The 23,746-nt window shown below is 42.1% G+C and overlaps 1 protein-coding gene across 7 annotated transcripts in view; it reads left to right on the top strand.

Annotated features, from left to right (window-relative positions):
- arhgap32b (Rho GTPase activating protein 32b) overlaps positions 1–23,746 on the top strand; it is a 529,550-nt gene that overhangs the window by 472,252 nt on the left and 33,552 nt on the right. For all 7 annotated transcript variants that reach the window (XM_080214854.1, XM_080214856.1, XM_080214855.1 and 4 more), the window contains 2 exons: positions 6,440–6,542; positions 23,127–23,271. In XM_080214854.1, coding sequence (XP_080070980.1) covers positions 6,440–6,542; positions 23,127–23,271 — 248 coding nt within the window. The remainder of the gene's footprint in view (positions 1–6,439; positions 6,543–23,126; positions 23,272–23,746) is intronic.

Raw genomic sequence — 23,746 nt, 5'->3', positions numbered from 1 at the left:
CACAGCTTCATTAACACAGTATATACGTACCATGCCTCTGATTATTGACACAAGAGGACATGAGGGGGGACGATGGCCGAGTGATATTATTGCTTGGCTGTTCATCCAGAAACTCAATTAATGTTCTAGGGACTCGGGTTCGAATCCCACTATAGCAGATGGTGGAATTTGAATCATAGAACTCTATAGTACAGAAAGAGGCCTTTTGGCCCATCGAGTCTGCACTGACCACAATCCCACTCAGGCCCTACCCCCACATCCCTACACATTTACCTGCTAATCCCTCTAACCTATGCATCTCAGGACACTAAGGGGCAGTTTTTAGCGTGGCCAATCAGCCTAACCCACACATCTTTGGACTGTGGGAGGAAACAGGAGCACCCGGAGGAAACCCACGCAGACATGAGGAGAATGTGCAAACTCCACACAGACAGTGACCCGAGCCAGGAATCGAACCTAGGTCCCTGGAGCAGCAGTGCTAACCACTGTGCAACCATAAGAACATAAGAAATAGGAGCAGGAGTAGGCCATCTAGCCTTTCGAGCCTGCCCCGCCATTCAATAAGATCATGGCTGATCTGTCGTGGCTCAGTTCCACCTTCCCGCCCTCTCCCCATAACCCTTAATCCCCTCTCTTATCAAAAACCATGCCGCCCATGAATTCAATTTAAAAAAAATCTGGAATTAAGGATCTACTGATGACCATGAAATCATTGTCGATTGTCAGCAAAACCCATCTAATTCACTAATGTTCTGCCTTACCCAGCCTGGTCTACATGTGACTCCAAAACTACAGCAATGTGGTTGGCTCTCAACTGCCCTCAGGCAACTAGAATTGGGCAATAAATGCTGGTCAGTCAGTGACACGCATGTTTCACAAATGATTAAAAGAAAGAGATATTTTATCAATCAATAAAGGTTGGTAGGCAGATTATACCTGTCCCTCATTCATAGATTAATCTCACTCCCCACCTCCTCCTCATGTTTTTCATCCTCCAGAAGTACAAGAACTACAGGCCATCTGGCCCCTCGACCCTGCTCTGCCATTCAATAAGATCATGGCTGATCTTTTCGTGGACTCCGCTCCACTGAATCGCCCGCTCACCATAACCCTTGATGCCTTTAATATTCAAAAATCTGTCTATCTTTGCCTTAAAAACATTCAATGAGGTAGCCTCAACTGCTTCACTGGGCAGGGAATTCCACAGATTCACAATGCTTTGGGTGAAGAAGTTCCCCCTCAACTCAGTCCTAAATCTGCTCTCCTTTAATGTAAGGCAATGTTCCCTAGTTCTAGTTTCACCCGCCAGTGGAAGCAACCTCCCTGCTTCTATTTTATCTATTCTCTTAATAATTTCATATCTTTCTATAAGATCTCCCCTCATTCTTCTGAATTCCAATGAGTCTAGTTCCAGTCTACTCAGTCTCTCCTCATAAACCAACCCTCTCAATTCTGGAATCAATCTAGTGAATCTCTTCTGCACTCCTCAGTAAGGAGAAATTGGACATTATACTCCAAATGTAGTCTCATCAGCACTCTATACAGCTGCAACATATCCTTGCTGTTTTTAAACTCAACCCCTCTTGCAATGAAGAACAATATTCCATTTGCCTTCTTAATCACCTGCTGTTCCTGCAAACCAACTTTTTGTGATTCACGTACAAAGGCACCTCTGCACAGCAGCATGCTGCAATTTTTATCATTTAAGTAATAGTCCATTTTGCTGTTATTCCTGCCAAAATAGATGACCTTACATTTACCAACATTGTACTTCATCTGCTAGACCCTCGTCCACTCACTTAGACTGTCAATATCCCTTGGCAGATGTCACTGTCCTTTGCACACTTTGCTCTACCACTCCAACTTAGGGTCATTTGCAAACTTTGACACTGCACTTAGTCCCCAATTTCAAATCATCTGTGTAAATTATAAACACTTGCAGTTCCAACACTGATCCCTGAATTGGCCGGCAAGTGGCAGATGAAGTTCAGTACAGAGAAATGTAAAGTGATTCAGTTTGGTAGGAAGAACATGGGGAGACAATATAAAATAAAGGATTCAACTCTAGAGGGTATGGGCATGGAGGAGCAGAGGGAACTCAAATGCGCGTGCGTGTGAAATGGGGGGAAGAACAAAACAGGAAAGCTGGTAAAAGCATGATAACAAGAGCGATTAAATGGAAAATTTGCTCCTGGCCAAAGGGAGCGGTATGGGAAAGAAAGAAACAAAGGATGGATCTGACAGGTGTGAATGGCAGGGTCATGAGGAGCTGCTGTCTGAAAACAGAAAAAAGAGAGAAAAGCCAAAACCAACTAAGATACACAAAATGAAATGGAAGCACAGTTTACAATCTAAAATTGTTGAACTCACTATTGTGTCCCGAAGGCTGCAGAATGAATAAAAGAAAGATATGGTGCTGTTCCTCAAGTTTGCCTTGTGCTTCATTGGAACACAGCAGCAACAGGTCATGAACAAAAAGATCAGAGTGGCAACAAGGTGGAGAATTAAAAGGACAGGCAGCCCTGGGTCACATCTGTATATTGAACAGAGATGTTTCACAAAACAGTCATGATGTGGAGATGCCGGCATTGGACTCGGGTAAACACTGTAAGAAGTCGCACAACACCAGGTTAAAGTCCAACAGGTTTATTCATAGAACACTACAGCACAAACAGGCCCTTCGGCCCACAAGTTGCGCCGATCATATCCCTACCTACCAGGCCTATCTATAACCCTCAATCCCATTAAATCCCAAGTACTCATCCAGAAGTCTCTTAAAAGACCCCAACGAGTTCACCTCCACCACTCCCGACAGCAGCCGATTCCACTCACTCACCACCTTCTGAGTGAAAAACTTACCCCTGACATCTCCACGGCAGCAAAGCTTTCGGAGTCTCGCTCCCTCATCAGGTGAGTGAGGACTTGCGTTCACAGGCAGTGCATATAGAGAGACAAACTCAATTTACAAGATAATGGTTAGAATGTGAGTCTTTACAGGTAATCAAGTCTTAAAGGCACAGACAATGTGAATGGATTCTGAGTACACTGGGGAGATCATGCAGATACTACAACAATGGATGAATGAACACCGCACAATAATCACTATGCAGAAGTGTTCCCTTCCAGTCGGGGAACATTTCAGCAGTCAGAGGCATTCAGTCTCTGATCTTCGGGTAAGCGTTCTCCAAGGCTGCCTTCACAACACACAACAATGCAGAATTGCTGAGCAGAAACTGATAGCCAAGTTCCGCACACGTGAGGACGGCCTCAACCGGGATCTTGGGTTCATGTCACACTGTCTGTAATCCCCACAACTTGCCTGGGCTTGCAAAATCTCACTAACTGTCCTGTCTGGAGACAATCTCTTTAACTTGTGCTCGGCCCCCTCTCCACTCACATTGTCTGTACCTTTTAAGATTTGATTACCTGTAAAGACGCATTCCAACCATTATCTTGTGAATTGAGTTTGTGTTTGTATATACCCTGTTTGTGAACACAAGTCCTCACTCACCTGATCAAGGAGAGAGACTCCAAAAGCTTATGCTGCCAAATAAACCTGTTGGACTTTAACCTGGTGTTGTGAGACTCACAAAGCAGTCACCAGTCCGCATTTGGTCGGTTCAGTGTAGACAAGACCATATCATGAGCCTCATTTACAGTTTACTAGATCAAAACAAATACAGGTAAATTGCAGTTTCACCTGAAAAGTTTAGAAGTTTAGCCCCTGTTGTAATGTAATAAGGAAGCAATGGCAATGTCCTGCAAATGACAATTTGATAATGTCTGGCTAATTTGTTTTAGTAATGTGAATTGAGAGAAAATATTAGCCGCAACATCAGCTTTTCTATTTGGGTGGGAAGAGAAATTGATTCTGGACAGATTTGTTGTGAAGATTGCACTTGCTGTCTCTATGCTTAGTGTGGAACGTCGCTATATTTGTGTCTTGAAGGCACTGAAGTCCTCGTAAGGTTCATACCTTGTTTCAATCTGGGATGTTGTAGAAAAATACAGCCTCATGAGCTCTGTATAAACTGGTACAGAAACTGACATTTTTTGTTTCAAATCCAACCTCCGTATCTATATTAGAGACCTCAGATTGACTGATTATTTAATGAATATCTCACCCTGCAAGTACAAGCTAGGGGCACGCAACAATGTTAATGACCCTGTTAAAAAATAATTGACAACTCCCAGGTAACTCAGCTGGTTACTGAAGTGCGTAAATTTAATCCAGGGCAGAGCAAGAAGTTCTGCCAGTGTCCAGCCAATGTTGCGTGCTGAACCTGAGCCCCAAATCAGATTAATTGGTCATTCATCTCTGTGCTTCTGGTCGGATGTGTCACACAACTTGCATAACAAAATTTGAACACTCTTTGCAGCAAGTTTGAGGCAGTTAATTGTTTTTGAGGGGCTTTGAGATGCTCTTTAGTAGAGGAATTATATGACTGGAGGTATTTATTTTCTGAAGTCAGCGCATTAGGGATTGAACTTGAAAACTTTTGTGTTATTTATGATTTAGTGCCACACTGTCCATTGAACAATTGTGATGATGTGCAGATTAACATCTCGTTATGTTGTGTTGTGGTTAACTGTGAGAATCCATTGTGTCTTCCATTTCCTTATTCATCTGTTACAATGCTCCAAAAATATTTATTCTTGAATTGAAGAGCAAGATTCAATGGGTGTGTAACAAAGCAATAGTAGGAAAGGGATGAGTATTGGAGGAGAGTTTACCCAATAATGTATCTTCAGGGGGGCGGCACGGTGCCACAGGGGTTAGGATTGCTGCCTCACAGCGCCAGGGGCTCAGGTTTGATTCCTGGCTTGGGTCACTGTGTGTGGAGTCTGCAAGTTCTCCTCATGTCTGTGTTGGTTTCCTCCAGGTGCCCAGGTTTCTTTCCACAGTCTGAAAGATGTGCTGGTTAGGTGCAATGGTCATTCTAAATTCTTCCTCAGCATACCCGAGTGCCAGAGTATGGTGACTAGGGGATTTTCACAGTAACTTCATTGCAGTGTTAATGTAAGCCTCCTTGTGACACTAATAAATAAACTTTAAAAAACTAAAAAGTTGAATAAATCTGACAACTCCTCAACCTCTTAAGTGTTCTCCTGCCTGGAAGTTAGCTGCTTTATAGCCCCTTGTGTGCTGACTGCATTTCCATTTCACAAAGCTTTCAGAATCTACGAATTGAACATTCAGCAAAAAAAAGGGCTAGATATAATGGATGCCGTAATGTAAGAGTTATCCTCATTACAAATCTTGACCTGGTGATTCACTTCAGTTTTAAAACATGACTCTGTTTAGCTGACTGATTTATTCAATGGTGTATGTTTCTACTCATGTACTAATAAGTACAGACATCTCAGGATTACCTGGGAGCCTGTACTGGCTTCCTTTGGTTTCATTGACATCTGCAGCCCAGGGAGAATCTCCGTTAAGATATGCCTGTCATTGCTGGCAATGTCCAGGAGCTTCTCAACTTTTTGGAGTCTCTGATCTGTCTGTACAATGAAAACGTCCTTTGATTTGGCCTTCAAAACTTTTAGCAGTGAATTCATGATGATCCTATTTAACTTAAGCAGAGGGATTGTTGTAAAATAATCTATGAATGGTTTGAGTTTGTAGAACAGACACATATTCTGCTCTCAGAGTAATTGAACCACATTGCACTATTCTTGGGAGGGGTTTATTTATTTGGTTACCAAAGCTGCTGAAGGTGTAACCTTTTCAATAAACATTGGGCGAAAATACTATAATGAGACAAGCAAAACATTTGCTTAGAAACAAAATCCAGAAGCTCCCTCATGTTGAAAGGCAGTTGGATGGGGATCTCTGCCAGTTGTTTACAGATCAGCCGGGTGTAACTGATATTGGCCTTTGTCTGAACCTAAGCATTCAGACAGTTTTGCAGAATAGACCTTTGTAAGACTGTGTCAATTTAGTGTGAGTTACCTTGTGCAGTAAACTCAATACAGAAAATGGCTGGTTGTGTTTCTGGAACAGATGATTTAAGGGATAAGGTGGGGGTTGGGCCTAAGTAAGATGCTGTTTCGGATGGTCTGTGCAGCCTTGATGGGCCGAAAGGCATCCTTCTGCATTCTAGAGATTCATGGATTTGATGGATTGCACACAGCTGCAAGTAACAAATTGATGGAGAAGGAGGTTGGTTAGGATGAGGTGACTCCAGTACTTCCAAGGATAAAATAAAATATTCTTCCAAAACATCCCTGAACAGTGCACCTGTCCGAGAATGCTTGAACATTTTCAGCTGGATTCATGACGCTTGTATGCAGTTATGTTTATAACCATGGTTTACCTGGTAGAGGAGGGTAGGCAAGGAAATTGCTTACCTGATGCTGAGTGTAAATATGATTGTTTTCTCTCTGTTGAACCTGAGGGTTTTTTTTCTGTTTTTGACAAGTCTCCCCTTCTTCTCAGTCCCTCAGGTACTTAAAAGCTGCACAGAGTTTATTGAGAGGCATGGAGTTGTGGACGGCATCTACCGACTTTCCGGAATTGCATCCAATATTCAGAAACTACGGTAAGCTGCCACAATGGAAGATTGGAGGGTTTGTCACATGTCACACAAATCTTCCTCTTAATTTTCTTAAAGTCCATCTGGAGGTTAAGTAGTATGGGAAAGGAAGGGAAATATATTGGTGGACTATAAGCTTTTTTTTTTGCTGAGCACTTCTCCATCAAAGCAATGGGAGACCCCATCACATTGGTAGAAAATGCCGGAATGGCAGTAGCCAGCTCCTTACAGCGTGCGAGCTCTGCTACTCCACTGTGAAGCAGCATTGGATCACGATGGACACTTTCCAGGGACCTGAGGGAGATTGATGGACATCTTCTGGACAGTAGGTTCCCCCCCAAACTCTCTTTTTTGCCATGAGGATCTGTGGTGACCGAATATGAAGTGAACAAAATCCACAGATCTCTGAAGGTTGCCGCTTATAGTGTGTTAGCGTTTATTATGATGTGGATATGCCGGCGTTGGACTGGGGTAAACACAGTAAAAAGTCTGACAACACCAGGTTTCAGTCCAACCGATTTATTTGACAGTAAATTCACTAGCTTTCGGGTTAGCCCCTTCGTCAGGTGAATGGAGAGTTCTGGCCTCAGACAGAGCATATAAAGCACAGACAGTTATCAGTAATCTGTAAACTGTCTGTGCTTCATATGCTCTGTCTGAGACCAGAACTCTCCATTCACCTGACGAAGGGGCTAACCCGAAAGCTAGTGAATTTACTGTCAAATAAATTGGTTGGACTGAAACCTGGTGTTGTCAGACTATTAGCGTTTATTAACAGGGGGTTTATGCTGCAACTTACACAGGACCTTGGTGAGACCACATTTTGGAATAATGTGTTCAGTTCCGGTCACCTCACTATAAGAAAGATGTGGAAGCATTGGAGAGAGTGCAGAGGAGATTTACCAGGATGCTGCCTGGTTTGGAGGGTAGGTCTTATGAGGAAAGGTTGAGGGAGCTGGGGCTGTTCTCTTTAGAGCGGAGGAGGTTGAGAGGAGACTTAATAGATGTCTATGAGATGATGAGGGGGATAAATGTGAGGTGGATGTAGCTGTTACTAGGGGGCATAACTATAAGGTTCATGGTGGGAGATATAGAAGGGATGCCCGAGGTGGATTCTTTGCTCAGAGAGTGGTTGGGGTGTGGAATAGACTGCCTGCTGTGATATGGAGTTGGACACTTCAGGAACTTTAAAGCGGTTATTGGATAGGCACATGGAGCAAACCAGAGTGATAGGGAGTGGGATAGCTTGATCTTGGGTTTGGACATAGCTCGGCATAACATCGAGGGCCGAAGGGCCTGTGCTGTGCTGTACTATTCTATGTTCTATAAAACAGGATTACAAGGTGAAAAGTTCCAACACACAAATTTGGAGAATTATTCAATGACCATTAACCAGAAACACAGGAGCAGGTCGCTCAGTCCAAAGCCAGTTTCAACATTTAGTAAATAATGATTGATCAATGCTTCCACTTTATTTACCCATTTTAGTGCCATGTCCCTTATGTAGCAAAAATCAAGACAGATTTAGTCTCAAAAACGTCAATTGCCTCAGCATTCACAGCCTTTTGTGAGAGAGAGTTCCAGATTTCCACTGTCCATTTTGTGAGAAATAAATGCTTGCGGCAGAATGGCTTAGTTCTAATTTTAGATTGTGAAACAGAAGGAAATATGCTTGTGCAGCTGGGTGGGAGAGCTTAGGTAACAACTTATGTTATAATGGAAATTTCCACAAGAACAAATAATTTTCCCCTTCATTTAGTTTCTTGTTCCAACATTGGAAGCAATTCCATGCGGCCCATCATTTTCTGCTCCTAGTTGAGTAATTTAGAAGCACATCTTTTTTTTGTTGATGTTATCTGCTCACATTCCAGCGTCCTCTCTCCTTGACGTTGTTGTCCTTTAGATGTGGTTCCGTGGGTTTTGGCTATTGTATGGGAAGCAACCAAGAGCAGATAACAAGTTAACACTGTTGCTGTTACACTGTGCGAATTCAGCAAACCTAGGTTCATGGCCCTGAAGTCTGACCATTCACTGGATATTATGAAATGATAAACGGAGATTAGACCATTTATTTTTATCTGAATGTCACTGACTGAGGGCTGGTTGCTGCTTATTTGTTTTTATGTATGTCCATGTGTAACAGCAGCAGTACCAAGCTCCATTTTATATAGCACCTTCAACATAGTAAAATGTCCACAGGCATTTCACAGGAAGATATCAGACAGGTGAAGTCTCAGCCAGTAGTGGAGTAGAGAAGGGAGTACGGATGAACGGAGCTCGAATTGGAGGAAGGCAGCTTTTTTGGAGGGTTATAGGATTGAAGATAGTCACAGACAAAAAGAGGGCAAGACTGTGCAGGGACTTAACACTAGGGTGAGAGCTTGGCAGACGTTGGCAATGCCAATATAGGTAAGTGAGCAAGTGATAAGTGAACAGAACATGGTGTGAGATAGGGCAGAAGCAGTCGAGGTTTGGATCAGCCCAAGGCAATGGAAGGGGAAGCTAAGTATTTATAATTCTCCATGAATATGCAGTCTAAACTAAATTTTGAACCATGCTGCAGGAATAGTGCGTTCATAAGAGTAGAATTACTATATAATTTAATACATGACCCTATTTCCTTCACGCACAAATGATATTTGTCAAACAAAAATCACTTGGATTTTGTCCTTTGATGTTGTCTTCCTCTCCTTTCTTATTGATGAAGTATCTTATTGCACAGTTTGTGTTTCCTCAAGTTGCTTCACAAAGTATCAGCCATTCTATCTGTAACTGCTGATACCAGCAATATACACATCAATTTCCCTGATTTGTTGAGAGCCAGCTTTGAAACTGATTAGTACCTCATCGACTGTTTGATATGATTCCAAATCAAAATACACTGTTTTGTAACATGCAGGAGAATACAGAGTAATGTTTGTATAATTCCTCAACTGCAATATATAAATACATCATTCAGATCATAGTAATATATTTTGCATTTTTCCAATTTGACACAGCTGTTCATGAGAAGGGTAAACAAGGTAAATGCAGATCAGAGAACCTAATCTGTATTAGGTAAGGTACTGAGGGTTGGTATACAGGATAAGCTGAGTTCTCAAAAATAGAATGCTTGTCATCTGCAGAGAGAAAAGTACAGACTAACAATTTATACTGGAACTTCAGAGGATGCTGTTATGTACTTCTGTCCACAAAGCCTTCCCAGGGGGTCCATGACACAGAGCTGGTCTTTCATGTGGGCAGCTACCATGGGCAACTGCCCAGGGCACTGCTGTCAATAAAAAGTGAATGAGCAGTGGACAGAGTATTCTGTTAGCTTTAGGCTCCTGCTTTTCACCTAGTCATCAAGTGTTTTCCCCTTTATTCCTGATCTCTCCGCACTTCTGCTCTCCCCAAAGGAGTATTCGTAACTACACACATACTGAAGCAGTCCATGTCCAAATGAATAAGACCTGGGCAATATCCTGGCTTGGGCTGGCAAGTGGCAAGCAACATTTGTGCCTCAAGTTCCAGGCAGCCTTCAACAAGAGAAAATCTAACCACCTTGACATTCAATGGCATTACTGTTGTTGAATCAATACAATCAGCATCCTGATGGTTACCATTGACCAGAAACTAAACTGGCCAGCCATATAATGTCGCTACAGGAACTGGTCAAAGGCTCAGAGTCCAATGGCAAGAATCATAGAATCCTACAGTGTGGAAGGAGGCCATTTGGCCCATCAAGTCTGCACCGACCACAAACCTGCCCAGACCCTACCCCACAACCCCATGCATTTACCCCTAACTAGTCCCCCTGATACTAAGAGGCAATTTAACATAGCCAATCCACCATCCAGATAAATGCTTGATTGACATGCCACCCACAAACGTTCATTCTCTCCATTGCCAGTGCACATTGATGATAGTGTGCACCGTGTAAAAGATACATCACCTATATTCCCTAGACAGCACCTTCCAAACCCATGATCTCTATCATCTGGAAAAACAAGAGCAGCAGATACAGGGGAACACCACCACCTGCAAGTTCCCCTCCAAGCCATTCACCATTTTGACTTGGAAATATATCATCATTCTTTTACTGTCGGGGGGGATCAAAATCCTGGCATTCCTTCCCTAATGGCCATGGGAGTGCATCACTGCTACATAGATTGCAACAATTCATGAAGGTGGTTCATCACCACCTTCTAGAGGACAACTAGGAATGGGTAATTCTTGCTGACATAGCCAGCAGCGCTCACATCCATGAATACATTTTAAAAATGCAAAATGTGGTCAATAATTGTGGTGAGCTGAAGGCACAGATAACCAGATGGAAATATGTTGTGGTGATAATGGAGCAAGAACATAGTGATGAAATTTATCACACTGTTGTGTCCAGAGTTGGACACAACACTATCCAGTGTTGTGTCCAACTCTGGACACTTTGGGAAGGACAAGAAGGCTTTTGAGAGGTTGTAGAAAGGATTGATGAGTGTTTCCAGGGGTAAGGATAACAAAACCACAAAATTGTACAGCATAGAAGAGAGCCTACAGCCCATCAAGTCTGCATCAACACATGTGAACCATCAACCTACCTACCTAATCCTGTTTACCTACACTTGGCCTGTTATGACAAGCCAAGTGCTCATCAGATATTTTTTAAAGGATGTGAGACAACCCACCTCCACCATCCTCCTAGGCAGCACATTTCAGATCATCACCACTTTGTGGGTAAAATAGTTTTTCCTCACACCCCCCTTAAATCTCCTGCCCTAATAACCTTGTACACCTTAATCAGGTCACCTCCTCCATCTTCTCTGCTCCAACGAAAACAAGCCAAGTCTATCCATCTAACCTCCTAGAGTCATAGAACCATAGAGACATACATTGGAGGTAAGGCCATTCAGCCCATCAAATCTGATACACACTATCATCAAAACAACAATTATCATCAAAGATGGATTAACCCCACTTTCCAACATGGGTTCCAGAACAAGAGATCTCAAAGACCAACCCAAATACAACCTGAAAAGTGGAAAGACTTTCAGCCTCATTTCTTCCCCAAGCAGTGTATTCTAGATAGCTACCACCCTTTGAATAAAAAAGGTATTTTCTCAGATCCCTTCTGAATCTACTAACCTTTATCCTAAAACTATGCCCTCCTAGGACGGACGTCCCAACAAAGGGAAACAATTGCTCCCTACTCTCCCTATCCAGGTCCTCCACAGTCTTGTGTACCCCAAATGTGTCCTTGAGGGAAGCTCATCACCCTCTCGATACCCCGGTCCCCAAGGGGCCTGAACGTTTCACTTGTTAACCACTACAGCTCTAGGTATTTACAGAATATTTTGGGATTCTACCTGATGCAGCCGCCGCCCCCCCGGCCCCTAATCAGGCCCCTTCTTTACCTCCTCTTTTCTTTCCCTGCCCCCCCTCCATATACTCCATGGACAAAAGAATCTCCCTTTTTCCTTCATTCCCCCACCACATAAATACCCCCTCCTTCACCACTGCACACAAAAAGACTAACATGAATAAATGACGAATAACAAGGGACTCAGCACAGATCCCTGTGATACGCCACTGGACACTGGCTTCTAGTCACTAAAGCAATATTCTGTTATCACCTTCTGTCTCCTACAACCAAGCCAATTTTGAATCCACCCCCTCAAATTACCTTATGTCACAAGTGATTTGCCTTCTTCATATGTCTCCCATGTGGGACCTTGTCAACGGCTTTTTTGAAATCCATATAGACTATGTCAACTGCACTACACCCATCTACACACCTGATCACCTCAAACAAAAGTCAATCAAATTTGACAAAGTCAGTTCTTTTCTCTCCTTACAGATGCTGCCAAACCTATTGAGATTTTCCAGCAGTTTCTCTTTTGCTTTCAGATTCTAGCATCCACAGTAATTTGCTTTTATGTGGAAGTAGATTCTCTCATTCAGAATTTTCACCAATAGTTTCCCTACCACTATTGTGAAACTCACTGGTCTGTAGTTCCTTTGCTTATCTCAGAGGAATTAAAAATTTAGGTCAGAGCTCCTGCAATCTCCTTCATTTCCTCCCACAGCAGCCTGCGACAGAATTCATCTGGATCTGGAGACTTGTCCATTTTTAAGCCTTCCAACACCTCCAATGCCTTGTCCTTCCTAATTGTCAATTTGCTCAAGAACCTCATAGTCTCTCTCCCTGAATTCTGAATCTTCATACTCATTCTCTTGGATGAAAACAGATGTGAAGTATTGTTCAGCATTCCACCCGTGTCCTGTGGTTCCACCCACCGGGTTGCCCTTTGGTCCCTAATGGGCCCTACTCTTTCTCTGGTTATCCTCATTCCATTATCATGCTTATAGGCTATTTTGGAATTTTCCCTACTTTTACCAACCAGAGATTTCTCATATCCCCTCTTTGCTCTCCTAATTGACCTTTTAAGCTCCACCATGCACTTTCTGTACTCCACTAATGCCTCCACAGATTTGCTCCCCTCATTCTTGTTAAAAGCCTCCCTTTTCCTTGTCATCCATGACTCTCTGGGCTTGTTACTTCTTCCTGTCACCCTAGAAGGAACACATGTCGGCCTTTCCCCTCGCCAAATCCTTTTTGGGTGCCCCCCCACCCACCCACACTGCTCTTTTGTAAATTTCCTGACAACTAGCTGTTCTAAGTCTACCTTGAGCAGATTCTGTCTTATTTTACTAAAATCCACTCTTCCCCAATCCAAAATGTTTTTTTGCAATTTGTCCATAACGAGCTTAAACTGTAGCATGTTGTGATCGCTATCACTAAAATACTTCTTCACCACCACCTCAGCCATCTGTGTGCTTCATTCTCCAGAATTAGGTCCAGCACAGCTCCTTCCCTTGTTTGACCCTCCACATATTGGCCTACAAAATTTCTCCTGTACACATTTCAAGAAATCCACTCCATCCAAGCCGTTCACTTTATGTATATCCCAGTTCTGATGTACATCGCCCTGCTTGTACAGTTCCCACCTTCCCCAGAAATGATCCCAATGATCCAGGAATCTAGAACCCTCTCTTCTGCATCAACTCTTAAGCCACGTATAATGTTGGGAAAGTTGAAATCACCTAATATCATTACCCTATTGCTATTGATTTCACACACCTCTGCGAATTGTGGACATATTTGCTCCTCAACTTCCCCCTATCTGGGGGCCAGAATAAGTACCTAACAATGTGGCTGCCCCTTTTATATTCGTAAGCTCTACCCCAAAGCTTCATTCAATGCCCCCTCCAAGATATCATCTCTCCTTACTGAAGTAACTGACTCCTTAACTATTAATCCAATGCTTTCCTTCTCTTTTACCCATTCTCCTGTCTCGTCTGAAGATAAATATCCCAGAATGTTGAGCTGCCAATCCTGCCCCTCCCTCACCCACTTCTCTGTGATGGCTACTATATCACTATTTCATTGTCAATCATTGCCTTTCACTCCATTTTACCTGCAATACTCCTGGCACAAAGTAGAGGCCATCTCCCTGGCCTTACTCCCTTGGAAAGTCAAAGAGCTGTACTCCCTCTGACCTAGGGGATATTTTACTGTATTATTCTGTGTACCTGTTCTGCTAATAGGTCCCCTACTCCTGCCGCATTAGTTTAAGCTCTTCCCAACAGCACTAGCAATCCCGCTAGAAAGATGTTAGTCCCTTTCTGGTTCTGATGTACATTGCCCCACTTGTACAGGTCCCACCTTCCCCAGAAATGGTCCCAATGATCCAGGAACCTAGAACCCTCCCTCCTGCATCAACTCTTAAGCCACACATTCATCTGTACTATCCTTCTATTTCTGTGCTTGATAGCACGCCGCACTGGGAGTAATCCACAGATTACTGCTTTTTCGTCCGCAGCCTAATTCTATGAAATCTTAATGCAAGACCACACCCTTCTTTGTTTTTATGTCACTGGTACCAATATGTTCCATGACCTCTGCCTTATCACACAGTATGGATCCTGCCCAATGCTAGATGTCCACAGTGGCTTCCTAAAACTTCCCTATCGTGCCCGCCCAGGCATAAGTGGCAAAACTCTCACTTTGATTTCATTTACTGCATAGAAATCCTACAGACCAAAATAAAAAATCCAAATGCTTATTTTTCTTTAGGCAGAATCTTGCTGGTTGCTGTCTAGTCTACAGCTTCAACCCCGTTCTCGGGAAGCAAGATGTCAAGCCCCCAGGTGGCGTTATACACGTACAGCATGTCTCACTTAGTTCCAAGTTTTGAGTATTACGCATCTTTCCTTGATATTATATATTCATAATGGAACAAGAGAAACACATTCAGAGTAACGTGCTAGTGTTGATGTAATCTGACAGGAAATGTTGTCATAGAGTGTAGGTGGGAAACAGATTATTTGTATATGGTACAGGAATATGCAAGAGATGTTGAAGCATTCATGTTTTAGGGGGGGCTTTCTTGGGCCCACCTAGAATTTAGAGAATGTGAATGTTGTTGAGTAGAAATATTTTAGATTTATTTTTAAAATGCTGAGCTTCCTGCAGGGAGCTTTTATCTGAGCAGAGGAGATTATGGTAACAATATTGAGCGAGGGGCTGGATATCAGATGAATGTTTCAGATCACACATTAAGAGCTCATGTTTTTTGTAGATGGACAGATTTAATGTTTCATCTCCTTTTATGGGGTTGGTTGTTCATCAGTCAGTTTTGATCGGACAGAGTTCAATCCTGCAATAACGCGTATGTCAGCATCTTAAAAAGCTACTTTAATAGTCATCTTTGCTGATTCTAATATCACGTGGTGTTTTGACTCTTACTCATGCTGTGGGATAATGCCACTATTCTGCACTCTGCTTATTCAAGGCTTACTCACTGGAGTCCACCATTTGGATATGCAAAGGCAACACCTTCAGACCACCAAACAGTGGAACAGAGATAGAAGAAGAAATTAAGGAATTGAGGAAAAAACAGAATAATAATCATTGTGGATTTTAACAAAAACATGGAGTGCCAAAGGATTGACCGAGAGCTAATGTTAAGAAGGGGATAGAACATGTCCAGGGAATTATGGACCACTTAACATCAGTAGTGGAAAAAAATCAGAAAGGGGAGGATAGAAGGTAGTTGAGAAACAAAAGATACATGAATAATCAGGATAAATTTCAAAGAGGAAAATCTTGCTTGACCAACCTTATTTATTTTTTGAGGGGCAACAGAGAGAGAGAGAGAAAGAAGCAATGGTGCATTGTCCGTTGTCAATTTTAACAGGAAGAATAAAAAAGAAACGTACTTAAATGGTGAGAGATTGCAGAGCTCTGAGGTTCAGTGTGATTTGGATGTCCCAGTGCATGAATCACAAAAGGTACAACAATTTAGTAGCGTGTTACTATTTATTGTGAGGGAAATTGATTGCTAAAGTAAGGTGTTATGCTTCAGTTGTACAGAGCATTGGTGAATATTATGCACAATATTGGTCTCCTTATTTAAGGAGAAATTTAAACACATTAGAACTAGTTATAGAACATTACAGCGCAGCACAGGCCCTTCGGCCATCGATGTTGTGCCAACCAGTGGAACGAATCTAATGACCCTCTAATCTAAACTATTCCAATGTTATCCATATGCCTATCCACTGACCATTTGAACGCCCTTAAAGTTGGCGAGTCCACAACTGCTGCAGAGAGGGCATTCCACGCCCTTACTACCCTCTGAGTAAAGAACCTACCTCTGACATCCGTCCTATAATTATCACCCCTCAATTTAAAGCTATGCCCCCTCGTGTTAGCCATCACCATCCGAGGAAAAAGGCTCTCACTATCCACCCTATCTAATCCTCTGATCATCTTGTATGCCTCAATTAGGTCACCTCTTAACCTTCTTCTCTCTAACAAAAACAACCTCGAGTCCCTCAGCCTTTCCTCATAAGACCTTCCCACCATACCAGGCAACATCCTGGCAAACCTTCTCTGCACCCTTTCTAGTGCTTCCACATTTTTCTTATAATGCGGCAACCAGAACTGTATGCAATACTCCAAGTGCGGCCGCATCAGAGTTTTGTACAGTTGCAACATGATCTCACAGCTCCAAGATTCAATCCCTTTACCAATAAAAGCTAAAGTTCAAAACTAAAGTTACTAGACTAAAACCTGGAATGGCTGTATTGTCTTATGAGGAAAGATTGGTGGGGTTAGGTTTATATCCACGAGAGTTCAGAATAGGCAACTTGATCAGAACCTTTAAGATTGTGAGGGGTATTGACAGGATGATGTGGAGAGGATGTTTCCTCTTATCCGAGAATCTAAAACTAGGGGTCACTGTTTAAAAATAAAGGGTTGTTCATTTAAGACAAAAACGAGGGAATTTTTGCCAAACATTTGTAATGAGGCTACTTGTCAATTGACATCAGCAAAGCAAACTTAAAAGATGGCCTCATTAGGAATGCTTGACTGAGCTTCATGTTGGAATGGCTAATGGGCTTAGCTCTGGAGGCAGTGATGATAGTTTCATATAATTGACTGATTTTCTTTTTGGTCCCCAACTCTAGATGAAGGTTCCTCATAGTTCATGCTTCCTCTGAGGCACTGTGACCCATGTCTACTAACAGAATAGGCTTTGGTCCATCAAAATTGCAAGGAAGTTTGAAATAGCCACCCTTTCAATGGAGTTGGCAAGGGTGCACTGCATGCAGGCTGGCTACGCGCACCCTTATTCTGTGCCAGTAAGAATCGTAGGAAACGGGAATAGAGGTGAAAATCCTGGAATCAGATCCCACATTCCTTTCTTAAGAGCCTTCCTACTTGGCCCATCTGCAACAATCCAGACATTACACTTAGATTCTCATGCACATCCATAGTTTATGAATGTTTGACTCCAAGTCCTGGAGTCAAACTCCTGTGAAGTGGAATTGATAGGAACGCCCAGACATCCAATTCATTCTAAATACTCTGTAAACTTAAAGTAAACTTTATAGTCTCAGCTTAGGCAAACCTAATATTGGATTTTTGATTCTGACAATTTGATTTGAATGTGTAAACTGTCTAGTCAGGTGGTCTAATTGATGTTTTATTTATAGTACAGTGGTATAATGTACCATGAACTATACTGTATAAAACCTGACACCTGAATTGGACCCTGGCTTGTGAGCAAGTATTCACTACTGAGTGTTGTTACTGTATTGCCCTGTTGGTGCTGTCTGGTGAACAGTTACAATGCTGATGTTTTCTGCTCATCATTTGCACTTGGTCTGTGTTTCTTTCTATTGGAAGCCAGATTTAATTTTCTATTTTTGCCAATTTCCTTGCCTCCATTCCTGAATGCACTGGTTTTCACTGGGTACAAGTTACACAGCTGCTGCCTCTCTCTGGAGTAGAGGTTGTATACTCTTTTGTGTGCTTTCCAGTGGCTGCATGTTTACGCATTTCCCCAGATGTAACACTGGTTGAATAATTATAACAAGTCTCCCTTGACACAGTTGTACATAAGAACATAAGAAATAGGAGCAGGAATAGGCCATCTAGCTCTTCGAGCCTGCCCTGCCATTCAGTAAGATCACGGCTGATCTGAAGTGGATCAGTTCCACTTTCCCGCTTTCTCCCCATAACCCTTAATTCCCTTGTCTATCAAAAACCTATCTACCCGTGACTTAAATATATTTAGCGAGGTAGCCTCCACCACTTCAATGAGCAGAGAATTCCAGAGATTCACCACCCTTTGAGTTGAAGAAGTTCCTCCTCAACTCTGATCTAAACTGCACCCCCCCCCCCCTTAACTTGAGGCTGTGCCCTCTAGTCCTGCTATCCTTCCTAAGTGGGAAGAATCTCTCTACCTCTACCCTATCCATCCCCTTCATTATCTTATACGTCAGGGGAATTAGCATATAAATATGTGGGGTTACGGGAATAGGGCCTGGGTATGGTCGTTGTAGAGTTGATGGACCGAATGGCCTCCTTCCGCACAGTAGGGATTCTATGATTCTAACTGGTTATTTATCTAATTTTCTGGTTGCTTTGTATGTAACTTAGTCATTAATTTGTCCAAATAGCAACCATGAGCACATTTAAAAGTAAAGTACTGCGGAATTATGACCTTCTGTATAGCTCAGTAGCACAGTGGTTAGCACTGCTGCTTCACAACACCAGGGACCCAGGTTCATTTTCTGGCTTGGGTCACTGTCTGGGTGGAGTCTGCATGTTCTCCCCATGTCTGCATGGGTTTCCTCTGGGTGTCCTGGTTTCCTGCACAATCGGAAAGATGTGCTGGTTAGGTGGATTGACCCAACAGGAGCCGGAGTGTGGCGACTAAAGGAATTTTACAGTAACTTCATTGCAGTGTTAATTTAAGCCTTACTTGTGACTAATAAATACACTTTACTTTTCCATTTACTTTCTGCAAGAAGCCTTCCTAATAACATGATTGATAGAGATACCAAACCACCAGCTTATTTCCTCAAAGAACCCAAAATATGCTTCAAACCAGTACATTTTTGCCATTGTAGACACATGGCATTACCTGATGAGATTATATAATTATGAGATAGAACTGTAGAGTTTGCACAAAGTATGATTTTCTATCCCAGTCTCATTATTATTTACTCTACATCATGCTAATTTTAATGCATGTAACATTGAGTGTTCTAACTTTTCAGCACTTAATCTTAGTGCATTCTTGAAAGATGGTGGTATGGTGTAATGTGGCTTGTCAGTTTTTTAACACTTTTTTAAGTGTATTGAGTTTGTGGGATTAGATTTTGATGTCAGGATGTTGTTCAGATTCTGTGTTAAAGGCATCACCTGCCTTTCCTCAGTGACTGCACTAGAATTACCTCATTGGCTGGAAGCGTTGTGGGAAATTCTGAGGTCAAGAAAGGCATTTAAAAAACCTTTTTTTGTCTATCTGGTTTGAGTTAGTGGGTATAATTAAATACTGAAAAGAGGTTTTTGGCAGTGGTGTCCCAGTACAACCCAACCGTGTGGTCTGGGCCATTAACGTTCTGATGGGATGGTGTTTTCTGATGACTTGACTCTTACAGTGCTTTGATTGTTTTCTCTTCACTCAGGCAGTAACGGTGTTAAACTAGACGCCAATAAGGAAACGACAACCCCAGTCTGAACTGAATTTTAAAATACCTTCCATTCTCTACTTGGAAGTAGTGGGGGATCTGGGATTGCCTAAATGCTTACTGCTAAAGGCTATTAATCCGCTGTCTCTGATTATTCTATCAACAATTTGCTCATTTTAGGGCAGAAAAACATCATCACAACTAAACTGGCGGTACGTGTGATAATTGGGCACAACTTGTACATGCACATTTGTGCTTATAATGCACAAGCAATAACACTGGCTGAGTGCTACAGGCTAGGGTTTAGATCGAGCTCTGTTTGATGAGATAGGATCAGTATTCTGATATTCATCTGATTGCAACATTTACAACGGGAAATTATTTTGATTGAGGAAGCAATGGGAGAGAGATGTTGCAATTTTTCAGATTGTTCTCCAATCATTTAATTCAAATGTAACTTGATTCAATGGATAATCAAAATAGGAGGGGAGAATCACCATGATTCTCTGAGAGTTTGGCACTGAATGAAAGCATAATTAACCAGCCTTCACTGGAGGCAGAGCAGGTGTATTGTTTAATTCTGTTACTAACAGATCTTTGAGAAGGTTTGTCTTATATCCTTGTGTGATTCAATGTCAAGTATTATTTGCCAATGCTTCTGTGAAGCACTTTGAGACATAAAGGTGCTTTATAAATACATGTTGTTACATTTTCAGATATTAAATCATTAATAGTGCAGATTATTTTTCAAATTCCTTTTCAAAATGTTTGTTTGTTCTGCGGATTTTTCATACAACGAGTTCCAAACCTCAGCATGCACAAAGAGAGACACCAAGCAAATGTTTAAATGATTTTATTGAAATTTTTAAGCCATCTCTTCTTTTGGCCTCTGCCCCATTCCCTCTCTATTCAATGCTCTGATCTCTGTGGTGAAACTTAACTACCACTGCTTAAGATTGTCTGGAAATATTAAATAGATCTCTTGTGTTAAAATAAAATTTGCAAAAGCCCGGGATAATCACAAGTTGAGTCACCTGCAATCTTGCCTTATTGAGTAAAATATCTTCCAGCTAAGAAACAAAGACACTCTGGTGGGAGTTATGAACTTTGAACCTCCATCCTTCGCCTGTAGTGAAAATGCTTATACAACCCTGTTAAGAATTAAATTAGCAATGTACCATCTCGTGGAATTTCATTGTCAGGAAATACTTCTCCTTGAAAATTAAGGAACTTTTGGTGACCAGTCTGCTCTGGTTAAATCAAGTTAGAGTATTTGCAATCCGTTCTGACCATCACACCTCAGAAAGTGATTATTGAACATATCCACCAGAATTATAGCAGGCAAGAAGGGTTAAGAGGACAATGTAATAGGCTTGTCTGAGTGCAGAAGATTAAGGGACAATCTTATCGAGGTGTCTAAGATGGTTAAAGGATTTGCCGGGGCGATACAAGCCTTTTCCTCTAGTAAGGGGGTCCAGAACAAGAGGGTATAACCTTAAAATTAGAACACAGTCAATAAGGAATGATGTCTGGAAGTTCTTCCTCACACAATGGGTAGTGGATTTCTGTAACTTTTTCTGCCAGAAATCTATTGAGGCTGGAATCAGTTGAAAATGTTAAAAACTGAGCTTGATAGATTCTTCTTAAGCAAACGTATTGAGAGTTATGAAAGCCAATAGTTGAGATCCAGAGCAGGTCTAATTAAATAGCAGAACCCACTTAGTTCAAATGGTATCCATCTGTTTCTATCAGATGACATGGCCAGTGTCTTGACATGCGCCACTCCCAGCGGCTTCCTGAAGAATTAACATAGAGACATAGAAAATAGGTGCAGGAGTAGGCCATTTGGCCCTTCAAGCCTGCACTACCATTCAATCTGATCATGGCTGATTTTAGTATCCCATTCCCGCTTTCTCTGTATACACCTTATCCATTTAGCCAGAAGGGCTACGTCCAGCTCCCTCTTGAACGTATTTAACGAACTGGTCCCAACAGCTTTCCGTGGTAGAGAAATCCACAGGTTCACACTGAAGTTCTTCCTCATCTCAGTCCTGAATGGCTTATCCCTTGTTCTTAGACTGTGATCCCTAGTTCTGGATTTCCCCAACGTTGGGAATATATTCCCCACATCTAGCCTGTCCAGTCTTATCAGGACTTTATATGTTTCTATGAGATCCCTCTCATTCTTCTAAATTCCAGTGAGTACAAATCCAGTTGATCCAGTCTTTCTTCCAGTCAGTCTGTCAGTTCTGCCATTCAGGGAATCAGTCTGGTGAACCTTTGCTGGACTCCCTCAATTGCAAGGATGTCCTTCCTCAGACTAGAAGACCAAAACTGCACACAATACTTGAGATGTGACCTCACCAAGGCCATGTATAACTGCAGCAAGAGATCTTTACTCTTATGGTCAAATCCTCTTGCTAAGAAGGCCAGCATGCCATTAGCATTCCTCATCGCCATGTTAACCTTCAGCGACTGATCCACCATGACACCCAGGTCACTTTGCCCTTTCCCTTTTCCTAAACTGCCATCATTCAGATGATAATCTTCTTTCCAGTTGTTGCCACCAAAGTGGATAACCTCACATTTATCCACATTATATTGTATTTGCCCACTCAGCCAGCCCATTCAAGTCACCCAACTGCCTCTTAGCATCCTCCTCATAGCCATCCAGCTCCCTCTTGAACATATTTAACAAACTGTGCCATCTGCAAATTTGGAGATATTGCATTCAATTCCTTCGTCCAAATTGTTAATGTATATTGTGAATAGCACTGAACCATGCTGTACCCCACTACTGCCACATTGAAAAGGATCCGTTTATTCCCACTCACTGCTTCCTGTCTGTCAAACAATTGTCTTTAAAGCAAAACGTTTATTTATTAGTTATGAGTATGACATACATTAACACTGCAATGAAGTTACTGCAAAATTCCCCGAGTCACCACACTTGAGCACCTGTTCGGATCAATGCACATCAATATATTACCCCCAATACCATGAGCTTTAATTTTGCTCACTAATCTCTTCTGTAGGACCTTATCAAAAGTCTTTTGAAAGTCCAGATACACAACATCCACTGGTTCACCCTTGGCCATTCTACTGGTCACATCCTCAAAAAATTTCAGAAGATTTGTCAAGCACGATTTCCCTTAGTGAATCCATGCTGACTTGGACCAATCCTGTCACCACTTTCCAAATGCTCAGTTATTGCATCCTTAATAATTGACTTCACCAATGTCAGGCTAACCAGTCTATAACTCCCAGTTGTCTTTCTTGCCTCCTTTTTTAAAAAGTAGGGTTACGCTAGCTACATTCCAATCCATTGGAATTCTTCCAGTGTCTATAGATGGGGAAAAATGATCACCAATGTGTCCACTATTTTAACTTCCTTGATGTACTCTGGAAATAGTTGTAAGAAGGCTGAAGTTGTGATTAAGGGTTCACTGCAAATTCCTGGAGCTTGTTACAAAGGGAGCATCAGCTAAAATATGCATTGCGTATTTTCTTTTTATGTTTATCACTGAGCAATTGTGAGCTGATTCTGTCTCATTTCTCTTACAGACATGAGTTTGACTCTGAGCAGATTCCTGAGTTAACAAAGGATCTTTACCTCCAGGATATCCATTGTGTTGGGTCCCTGTGCAAGCTATATTTCAGAGAGTTACCAAACCCACTACTCACCTACCAACTGTATGAGAAATTCTCAGTAAGTGCTTCCACTATTGGTGAATTAAAAATAATCCTTAGCAGTTCATGATAGTGTGATGCAAATGACTGTGCTTTTGCAGAGCTCTATAACCAAGAGTGAGTTGTTGCTGATAACTTAAAACATGCCAATTGAATCATTAACTGAGGTATGTAGGACTCAGCAGGTTGCAGTTTTTATGTTCATTGGGCCCATGCATCACTGCAAGCCCACTGGACAACACTTCCCTTGTGCTTTCCCATCTCAACCACCTTTCTATGAGAAGATTCAACTCGAAGTGGATGGGGCCTGGTGCTAATTAAGCTCATACTGGCTGACACTCCTTCCTGTTCGTAATGTCTCCTGGTGAAGATACAGCAAGTAAAACTAATCGAGTTCAATCTTCTTCAAATACACAGTTAGATTGAGAAGGGGAAAATTACACTGCTTTTCCTGAATTATGTGCTGTGAGCAGCACTGAGAAGCAGTGAGGTGC

This window comes from Carcharhinus amblyrhynchos, chromosome 29 (assembly GCF_965287045.1).
Source record: "Carcharhinus amblyrhynchos chromosome 29, sCarAmb.v2.hapA, whole genome shotgun sequence".
In the NCBI taxonomy this organism is placed as follows: Eukaryota; Metazoa; Chordata; class Chondrichthyes; order Carcharhiniformes; family Carcharhinidae; genus Carcharhinus; species Carcharhinus amblyrhynchos.
This window is presented reverse-complemented; position numbering and strand designations above follow the sequence as displayed.